The 11,507-nt window shown below is 34.3% G+C and overlaps 1 protein-coding gene across 1 annotated transcript in view; it reads left to right on the top strand.

The window, feature by feature from the left end:
* The window catches only part of LOC110032617 (UPF0505 protein C16orf62 homolog), a 148,056-nt gene that overhangs the window by 79,300 nt on the left and 57,249 nt on the right, over positions 1–11,507 (top strand). The window contains exons 9-12 of the mRNA XM_020736290.1: positions 2,456–2,625; positions 3,628–3,794; positions 7,151–7,336; positions 7,444–7,533. Of these exons, the coding sequence (XP_020591949.1) occupies positions 2,456–2,625; positions 3,628–3,794; positions 7,151–7,336; positions 7,444–7,533 (613 nt within the window). The remainder of the gene's footprint in view (positions 1–2,455; positions 2,626–3,627; positions 3,795–7,150; positions 7,337–7,443; positions 7,534–11,507) is intronic.

The following is an 11,507-nucleotide window of genomic DNA, read 5'->3' as shown; positions in this document are numbered from 1 at the left end:
ATATATATATATATATATATATATATCTGTGTGTGTGTGGAAATCACTTATATATATAGTTTTAGTGAAAAATATCATCCTATGCTTCGTTGAGGCTTCGGCTCGGTTTCCGCCCCACGGCAAACCCTAGCCTCTGTTACCTGTAATTCCTCGCTTGTAGAAGAAGGGGAGTACGCTCCCTGTTCCGTCGTCTGCTTCGTCGAGATGCGCCTGTGCTCGCAGCTCACTATAGGGTCGATCGCGCTCTGCGGCTCCTCTCTTGCAGTTTCAACCTGATCGTGGCTCGCGTTCTACTGTTTCGACCAGTACGCGCCTGTTTCATCTTCTGTGGTTATCTCTTTCGTCCTGCGCCTGTTTCTGCGGGTTCAACTTCTGTTGCTTCGACCCAACGCACGTCCATTCGCGTCTGGTCGCGCTCCATCAGATCATACCGTCTGATTTCTTTTGCTTTTGCATATGCGGGCTGAAGGATCGTCGTTATGGCGCTTCCTTCTTCGGTTGATCCTGACAAAATTTCTTTCGCCCACGTGGTGAGTAATCAACTTGCGGAATCTATTATCGTCTTCCTCTCAAGCTATAAAGAATGTCGTGATGGTACGAGTGATTGTCCTTTTCTTAAGAAGATAAGTAGGAATAATGGGAAAATAACAATATTTTTCTCTGATTCAGAAATTTCAAACCTAAGTGAGAAATTTAAGTTCGCTTTTTCTGAAAAATTTCAGTGGGGGCACCCGCCTATGAATGTTATCAGAAAAAGTGGTGACGATCTCAAACTTGTAGGCAAGTGGAAAGTGAGACTTTTGGATAAGAGACATGTGTTGATTCAGTTAACCCTAGCTGAAGACTATGCTTGGATTTTCTCTAAAAAATATCTCAATATTGTAGGCAAGTCAATGACGTTTCTCAAATGATCTCCTGATTTTGACCCAAATCATAAGTCTCCTACTGTTCCGGTATGGATTAGTTTATCTGGTCTCAAGTTGCATTTCCTTAATCATCAAAATCTTTATTCTATTGGAGTCATTCTTTGAGATCCTATGAAGCTAAATATGCCCACCTTTAACCTAACCAGACCTTCTGTGGCCAGAATACTTGTGAAAATGGATATTACTGAAGTCTGATTGGACACAACTCACAATAGATATTGACAACCAATTATCATGGAACATAATTCTTTTTATTGTACCCACTGTAAGATGTTTGAGCATACACTTGATAAATGTGATAAATGTCACAGACTCAAATGTCACAGACTCCATCTAAACTTGAAAGCTAAAGCTCAAGCAAACAAAGAGGAGTTCAACCCCTTTGCTATGGACACATCTGCTTAATCTGTGGAGGAAGTTCCCACAAGACAGGATTTGGTGTCTAATTTGTCTGTGGATCCCACCCTTGCCAACACCGCAGTTCCTCATGAAGAATATCATACTACAGGTACAGATCCAAATGTGTTTATACCACTCACTATTATTGAAGAATGTTCACTTACATGCCAGAACACACGAGAGTGCTTCTGCTCCCTTGATTCGATAAAAGACCAGCTGATACAATAGGTAGTTGCTTCTAATGTTCGACAACCTATACATGTCCGACACACTTTAGACCAATCCACTGACCAGACGAGCCAATCTTCAGATGAGGAATGACAAGTCTATTCCAAGAAGAAGAAGAATAGAGGCCGACTCGATCTCGAGAATTTATTGGATGATACATTGGTTACTCCTGACAATTACACTCATCTCACCAATTTATTAGCTGACTCCTTCCCTAGAACTAGAGGCAGAGGCAAGACAATTGTGTCGCTCTTTAGTTACCTGATAATCTGGATTCTGACACTTTTTGGTTTTCTTTTCTTTAGGTCTCTCATGTATTTTCTCTTTTTGGAACCATTTGCTTATAATGGTTATCGTGTGGGTTGGTGCTATGTTTGGGCCCTCCCTCACAATCTATCTGTATCCTACTTTCTTTTTAATATATTAGCTATTGGGCTTTCTCAAAAGAAAAATAAATAAATAAATAAATAAATATAAAAAATAGCTATCTCTGTTTATATATGTATCATATATGTATATATTATAAATGTTTCAGTCAATACATGCTATGCTCTGTGGGTCGGTGCTATACTGACACGGCTACAGTAACTTAAAGTATACTTTTAATTTTCAAAATGTTTGAATGAAATTTAGAATTGTATAAAAAATAATTTTCATAACTTTCTTGGGGGGCAAAAAAGGTGTATAATTCAATAACTAATTTTAACTTCTGTCGTTTTTAGGTATTACACAACATCCTTGCAACTCTCTGGACTACTGAATTTGGCATATAGTTTCTTAGTTTCAGTAAATTTTAAATTTTTCTTGGCTGAACTTTACTCGTACAAAATTCAGTTCTCTCTGTTTAGCTCAATACCGCTCTAAATTAATCTTATGTGCACTACTATTCTCATTACAAACAGATATTTGGAACTTGCCCTTTTACATTGTCGGCGCTTCCTGGAGGACCATCACCTGCATAGCCTCCAACGGTTGGCCAGGATGATGAGGGGACTTGCAGATCCTCTTGCATCTGCCTATTGCCATCTTTATTTGGCCCACCGTGCAGCATTGGTACATTGTAACGATACTGGTAAAGCTCAAGCTCTTCAAGTTGTAAGAAAGAAAATAAAAACCAACTTTTCTTTGTTTTTTTTTTCTTTTCAGAAATGGCGATGTAGTCAGATAACCTCCGCATGTAGTTATATATATTTTTTTATAGGGATATGAACATATTAGTAATCTTACTTGTAGTTTACCTTATCATTTGGACTTTGATCGGATTGTTGCATGGTTTAGGAAGAGTCAAAAAGCATTCAAATGGCTTTCTAGTAATTGTACTTTGTTTTGATAATTTAGCTGTATCTGGAAGTTATTAATTATTTCATGCTAATTTTCATACAATGGATCTTGTTTTCTTAGTGCGTACACTGAGATTTCTATTGAGGTAGCTTACAGGATTAAAATCCCCAATTTGAAACAAATTTAACCGATTGTGAATGGCTGATTGTGCCGTGTGATATGTTAGTATTAAAGTTATATGCTGCCGTGATCACTGTATATTGCATCCATATTTAGTTCTAGGCTGCCTTACTTGCTAACTAAATGGTCAATGGTCAAACAGATGCGGTTAGAAAAGTATAGTTCTCTTTTGATGCTACATATCTTTTTTTTATGCCAATTAATGTAATGTTATGTGATTTTAATCCTTTTTGTGCACATAAAATCTTGAAGGAAGAAGAGGAGCAAGTTATTTTTGTTCTGCATTCCTCTTGTAAGAGTCGCACCTATTTATTCAAGGAAAATATGCTTTTTGAATATCAAAATGCGCTTTACTCCAATGCTCAGTGATAGATGCTTGTCTCCACATGTTTTGAAGTATGAAATGAAATTTATTCTTTGATTTGTTACTGCCACACCTGGCAAGCAAGCTCATTTGCAGGGCATTGTACAAAATGGTTCTTTTTTTTAGACTATGTAGTTTCTTAGCATTAAAATTTAAGTATTGTCTTTTAAAGGTTCTGCTATTCTATTCAAATCGTATACTTCCATTTTACTTTTATATTAATATTCTTGTTATGCATGAATGATACAGGCTACTTGATTATGTCCATTAGTGATATCAACTTTTCATTGAGAAGGATTATTTCTGATAAACAAGCCAGTCAAAGTGATGCTGACTGGAACCATAAACTGTCCATAAGCTTGATCGAACCTACAATAGAGTGGATTATGAAGTGCTTATTGATGGAAGGAAGGCAGGTTAGCATGAGCACGTTTTGAAAGTCATTATTCTTTTTCGTCTAAACTGTCATGCTTAATATTTCATTGTTAGACAGGTTAACATGAGCACATATTTTAATTTGTTATCCAAAGCACATTTTAAGCTTTTATTATGATTAATCTAAACTGTCGTGCTTAATGTTTAATTCGTAAGGCAAAATATTTGCAATTTTACTGCATCGTGATAAGTTCTTTGATTTGTATACCCTTTATCTGTCAAAAAGTTTGTTTCCTTTGGAGCTTGCAAACCGCATGCAAATACTTTAAGTTAAATCTTGTAGCATATTCTTAAATCCAGCTCATGGATGACCTAGTGAAATGTTGGTGATCTGGTAAATGCTTAAGTTTGGGTCAACTGCGCTGATGTTTGGTAAATAGCATAATTTCAAATAATATTAGAAAATGTACATAATGATGTGTTTTTATTAGAAACAAATATAGGATAGTTGAAATGTAATTTTGTTTAAGTTTATATTTATGCAAAATAGGAATCAAATGCTTGCCTATTTCAAGAATTAGAAGAAAAATAATCATTTTTTTAGATATATTATTTAATAGATGCTTGCAGCTACTGTCATTTTTAATTTGAAATAGTTTTCCAACTTTAAAATTATTTTTTCGAATGTTAGAGTATATTTCTATATTATTCATCTAAGTTTTACAATGAAAGTGCGCATAAGCGACCTTATTGGTTGTTTGCCTTTTTGTTTTTTTTTTCAAAATCAACGAGCCTTTGCTGCAGTTGTAGGATTTTCCTTTACATTTCCTCCATGGTAATTTCATAGGCATCTCGCTCGTTGGCAGCATGGCGTCTTGTTCTTCCAACCGAAAGTTCGACTAGCTCTGATATTAAATGATACCGTTTTAGGGCTTCTATAAAGTGTTTAGGAAGCATAAGAGAGTTAGGGATGTTGTAGGATGGGTAACAGGAGTGGGAGGAAGAATGTTGATTTAATTCTGACTTAAATGGTGGCGGGTTAGCGATCCAAAAAAAATTGGAAGCAGTAATTTCCTGCTGCTGGACAAGCCCCTTTCTGCCATTGAACACCAGTAGCAGTGACGAAGGATGATTGCTCGGCTGAAAATTGCTAGTTGAGCATTTGAAATGGTATAAAGAGTGAGGTCTGCTGTTAGCCATCGGAAGAATTCGGCGGATGTCCGGTTGGAATACAGCGGGTCAAATGAAGAACGATGAGGATGTTCCACTACCTATTTCGATGTTACTTATACACCATTTGCAAAATGAAGATGATACAACAATCTGGATAGCATAAAACATATATTACAATTTCCAAACATAGTAATAATCATCAAAAGTATCCTAAACTAGAAATTAGCAATATATAAACAATCACTCAAGTCCAATCCTATTTAGAAATAAAGGAATAAAAATTGATCAAAAAAAGAACGAAATATTATGAAATATAATGAAATCAGCAAGTCTGGTGACATCCTTGGAGGCTTTGTGATTCCGTGATACGCTGGATCTTGGATTGTGGAATTTTTTTCCATGACCTTGCAGGCACGAAAAACTCTCTGGCCGTTCCTGCGTCAGGGGAGCTGAGAACTAATTGTTTTTTGGTTTGGTCTTTTGGAATGAAAAATTGATATTGTAAAGAGGAATTTGTAGGTGTTATTGTATATATATATGCTTATTTTAAATCACATTTAAGCTAAATATTTTACTTTTTTGTCCAATCTGTCGTGAGCTGAAGCAAATTTTGCTGTTATGATTGGAAAGGGGACTTGGAACACAACAACAATAAAGCCTTAATCCCACTACGTGGGGTCGGCTACATGAATCCTTTTTCTCCATTGCTTCCTATTTAGTGTCATATTTTCATTTAGTTCTATTAAATTAAGATCCTTTTTTTTACAATAAGCCCAAGTCTTCCTAGGTCTACCTCAGCCTTTTTTAACCAAGTCGAATCTAAAACATCTACTCTCTTAATCAGATCATCAGATGGTTGACGTTTAATGTGACCAAACCATCTAAGACGACTTTCTCTAATTTTGTCCGTCACATGAAAACCAGACTCTAAACCTGAAAGAGGAGCACGAGTAGGAATAGAAAAGTCGCCGGCAAGTGCCTTAGAATAGGAACGCATCGCGGAGGCCATAGCAGATCCCGTAGCTGTCTGTGTAGTTGAATCCCAAAATCCCGTAGCAGTCGCATCTCCTGCTGAGAGCGTGAAACAATCGGCGGTGCTGGCTAGCGAAGCCAAGATGCAATCGTTTCGTGCGAAGCCGAGACACAGACAGAATCACTAGGGCGGTGCTAGCTAGCGAAGCTGTCCTAGGGCACGCCTGAGCGTGTCGTCGACGTCCCAACAGGTTGCAAACACGATCGTATCACGAGAGTTCGTCACGCAAGGGCCGAACCCTAAGTCATCGAATCGTGGCGGCGGTGTTAGTGCAAGGGGGAGTTTTTTCTTCCACTATATATATATATATATATATATATATATATATATATTGCTTATATTGAATAAAAAAAAGGATTATATAAGTTAAAATAATGAAAATCATATACTTTGATAATGTAAAGTTAATATTTAATTAGAATAATATAAATTATTAAGTTTGTATATATGTAATTACATAATCAATAAAATTAAATTTTAATATAAATATCATGTTTATTTTAGGTTTTTAATTTAGAATAGTCGATGTCAAGCCAAATTAAATTAATCAACACTGAGGTGAGTACTCATATTTTTTTTTGCTTTAGTAATTTTTTATTTCTTCTCGACCAAATGTATTTGCTGTTATTTTTATAATATTGCGTACTTATAATTTATGGTTCTAATGAATTTTTTTCATATCGTAAAAATGATCTTGTGTGCTCTGTTTTGTTTAATTTATCATTGAGTCCTTTACAACAATATTGATTATTATGGAAATGAAAATGAATATTCAATATTAGGAAATAATATTTTTATAATGTGTTTGTATGTGCATGTATGACTATGATGGAGCATTCTTAAAATCCATAGCAATGTCTCACTGAATCACATAATATGGCACTTTTGGTATTGCAACATGTTGTTGGTTCCAAGGGAATGTTGTCACCCTGGAAGCTTTTGATTTTAACACAACTAAAATGATTTCTTTTTTGAGAACTAAAGAACATGCATGTTTTTCTGATTTTGATTCATTTTAGGTCGAGCACCAGGAGTAGATTTGGTATCATGTTTAATTTCACTAGTTTATCATTAACTTATGTGTCATCCTTGCGTTATCTGTATTACTGATACATGTGAATTATCTGCTATCACCTTTGCAAAGGGTTATTAATCTAATTTTGATTCTATTGCATACTTTGTTTGATATAGAAACCTAACGACATACTTAAGGAGTTTGGATTTGGAAGTGGAGCTCTAGATCCAACTTGGAAGGTTCCATGGACTTCAGTTATAATTCATCATCTCGTGAGACAACTTCCAAGTAAAATAATTAGCGCATATGTGTTTGAGATTTTAGAGATTTTTGAGCTCATTAAAGATATCTCTCTCAACCAGGTATCTTTAATTTTCAATTTGTTATGCTGTTCTTATTCGGTTTCTAACTTATTATTTTGGTTATTTTTTGTTCTCTTTTTATGCTCTTTATTTTCTGCACTTTGCAGCATTTGAATTACAGGGTGCTTGGACTTAAGCTCTGTGAGAGCCCTCCACATATATGTTATGTCGAATCTATATTAAACAGAGTTATGCAGGTAATAAACCATGGTATAGGATATTGAATTTTTTGTGTGTTTAGTTTACAACTAAACTTATGATTGATAATTGAAAATAGTGTCAAAATGGTCTCCTGATATTTTTTAGAAGGATACTTTAGTTCCAAATTTATTGAAGTGTCAATTCAGCTACCCAAACATTTTTAATATAAGCTGAAATATTCTCTACTCTTTAAATGGAGGATTGCTTCAGCCGCCATTAAAAAAGTTTGGGGATTAATTTGGTATTTTTAATTGACTACAGTACAAAAATCATCTCATGTAAATTGTCAGGAGACAATTTTAGCACTCTACGCATTGATAATTTGAGATCTTTGATTGATCGGTAATCTTATGTGAAGTCTCCAATGCCATCTTATAAAAAGTGAAAAGAGTTAGAAATTTGAGAAGCGTAATGCAGACCGTGCTTTGGCTTTTGGGAATACTGGGATATTAATGCAAATCATGGCTTTACCTTTCTTGAGCCTTAACTATTTCTGGAAACCAATAATTACATGTTTAGAATCAAATCTGGAAAATATTTACTTGGTTGGATATTGACGGGAGTGCTTATCGAGTTGCGGTACTGTAGCTGCTATAGTGTCGTGGTCTAGGCCTTCCCTCCCCCTCTTCTTTCCCATTCCATCCCCTTTCTTATTTCTATCTAATTTCGACCCCTTCCTATTCTATTGCTTGCCTTTTCTATCTTCCCTATTTCTATTTCATTCCAATTCCAATTCCTCCGTATTCATTGTTTGTTTTTGCCTAGGTTGGGTAGGTTTTTTGGATGATTGTTGACTTCAGTGTCTGCCTTTGAGGCATTCTTCCTCTTTCGGGGCAGTATTCAATGACGAGAAAGTGCTCCGCTGTAACTCATTCGAGGTGGTGCTTGACTTCAAATGTTCGGGTGGTACTCTGACACGCCTTAAAATTACTTATTTTTAATATACATTTCATGCTTATTTTTTATGATATTGCCCTTTAATGTAAGGTATTTTACATGTTTTTTGATTTCAGGTACAGAAAATGAAGTTTATAGGAAAATGAGTGAAAATGGATGTAAAATGGAGTCATGAAGCAGTGGCTCTTTAGCGCCACTTCTGGCGCCTAAGCGCTAAAGTACAGACGAGATTAGCGCTGAGGCGTCAGAAACGGTTACCCCTTTATTTCAATGAATTTGAACGAATTTTGAAGAGAATTTTGAAGAGACATATGATGCAACCATTGGTGATTTTCAGAGCTTTACATATAGGGATGAATTCCAAACGAATATGGTATGTGTGGAGTCGGTTTAGAGTAGGTTAGACCCCCATTAGAGTGGGCAGCCACCATAGTGAGAGTGATGAGTCTTTGTGATTGCTGGAGTTTTGTGAGTCTTGTAAGAGCCTATTGGAGTCAAGGAAGTCTAGGAGCTCTAGAGGATTGCTTGGGGAAGAGTTTGAAACAAATATTTGTGCTTTTTTTTAAGTTTTGTTTTGTGAATTTGAGTTTTAATATAAATCATGTTTTGTTTTGTTATCCCCATGAATTCTGAGTAGTTTTTCTTTTTTTTCTCCTTGCAATAAGAAGTAATCATATGAAGGATTTAATTTGTTCAGAACTTATTTTATTTCCAAAATTGTGATAATATTTTCACCGGTTTTTCATTTACTTTGCAACTGACCACTTGTAATGTTAAAATTCGTTGCAAAACATGATGACCCGGGAGGGCTATGATTTCACTCAACTAGTGAGTATAACATTAAACTTACGAGAAGGCGGCCAAAATCTTAAGAGAGTGCAAATGATAGGGAGATAAGTTTTAATGGGCGTAAAATTAATGTTTCTAGGGTGATAGGCTAGATTCTTTACTAATTTGATATAGAGTTGAAACCTGAGTCCCTGGTAGGTCTTATAGACAGGACATAGTGGGTAATCTAGAAGTGAGAGACTAAAATTTATTCAGCACTATCATACAATCAGAAACTTACTTTAGATTAGCTAATGTTATTTATGCACTCGGGAGAGACTAAATAATGTGTATGCTCCTATTTGTCACAATACATCATTTAAACCTTTAAATCTTTTGATTCCTACACAGATTATGAACTCATTGCAAGGAGAAATATTTTTTCATAATTAGAACTTTCTTTTACATTTAACATAGTTTAGAATTTTTGCAATTACATTTAGTTTTAAACACAACTTATAGGAATTTTGTAGCTTTACTTTATACCTGAATTTGCTATTATATTTTCTAAATTAATTTCTGCAGTTTTAAGTAAAAGTTTCACTAAAAGTCTGCACAAAGAATTTTTGCTTCTCATGGGATCGATAGTGGGTTTTTTATAGAAAACTTTATATTACTTGAAACGATTCGTATATTTGTGTTGTATCCATAGTGTGAAAACTATTATTCTAAACTTTATAAAATTTTATTTATTTATACTAGTCGTTGAATATAAATTGGGTCAAGTTTTGTACTATCTTTTGGAATATAAAAATCTGTGTAATTGTGAGTAGGGTCAAGTTTTTTGCGCTGTTATCGGGAGAGCGATGAATTTTTTGGACTTAGAAATTCTATTTAAATTGTGGAATTATTTTATAAAAAATTGTAGTGTTAAAAATATTTAAAAAATATTTTTAAAACCAAAAAAGTTTTAAAAACCGAAATTTTTTTAAAAAATATTTTTTTTGTCATTTTGAGTGTTTTATTTTATTTTTTGAACTTTCACATTTTGTATGTGTAGTTCAGAATTCGAAGGTTTAGTAACTTATGATTTTGAGTTAGAATAAATGTTTAGAAGAATCAGAAAACAAGAAAAACTTCGCAATTTATAAGAAATGACTAACACAACACATAATAACATTGATATTCAAATTGCTAAAAATGAACATCATATTGTACAAAGACCTTTAAGGGAATATGCAAACCCTACAACAGATGAAATTCGCTTAAGGGTACAAACCCCTGCTGTAACGGCTAATTCATTCAAACTTAAATGTGCTATTATCAAAATGGTACAAAACAATCAGTTTAGGGGAACACCATCTGAGGATCCAAATTTATACCTTGCATGTTTTTTAGAACTATGTGCTAAATTAAGTATAATGGTGTATCAAACGATGCTGTAAGACTTAGATTTTTTCTATTTTCCTTAAATGATAAAACTAAGATGTTGTTAAACGCTTTGGCACCTGATTTTATTAGAAATTGGAGAGATTTAACACAGAAATTTTTTGCTAAGTATTTTTTACTTTTAAAAACTACTAAGCTTAGAAATGACATTACTTCATTTACTCAGTATGAAGGTGAGTTAGTATATGAAGCTTGTGAAAGATTTAAATAAATTCTCAGAAAGTGTCCACATCATGCCTTGTCATTCTGGTTAATTATTCAAACATTTTATAATGGGTTAATAGAACCCCTTAGATCTATTATATGTGCTGTGGTTCTAGGTTTATTAATGTCAAAACCATTTGATAAATCTTATGCCTTAATTGAAGAGATGATTACTAACAATTTTTAATGGTCTTTTGAAAGGGTAAATCCTGAGAAAGTAGCCAATGTTTACGATAATGATGATATTTCTATTATGGCATTTGAAGTTGTTGTGATATCTATGACGATAAACCAATTTGGAATGAACAAATCTCAAAACCTCATGTGATTGAAGTCATTGGGACAAATAATTGATCCTCAACCATTATTAGAGACTTTAAATGCAATTAACAATAGACCTAATAACCTATATTCTAACTATTATAACCCAAGTTGGAAAAACCACCCTAACTTTAACTGGAATAATAATTTTGGTGGTGGAAATCAACAAGAGAGGAGCAATCAGGCAAACTAATTGGGAAATTGGAACATCCAGAGAAATACTAACTATAGATCTGCTTATCATCCTAGCTTTAATAACTAATAATTTAAGGAAAAGAAGTTGTTCATAGAAGAAGTGGTGTTACAGATGGGTAATCAATTACAAAGTCTG

This window comes from Phalaenopsis equestris, unplaced genomic scaffold, assembly GCF_001263595.1.
Source record: "Phalaenopsis equestris unplaced genomic scaffold, ASM126359v1 Scaffold000985, whole genome shotgun sequence".
NCBI lineage: Eukaryota > Viridiplantae > Streptophyta > Magnoliopsida > Asparagales > Orchidaceae > Phalaenopsis > Phalaenopsis equestris.
Note: the sequence above shows the minus strand (reverse complement) of the source record. Positions and strands in the feature narration are given on the sequence as shown.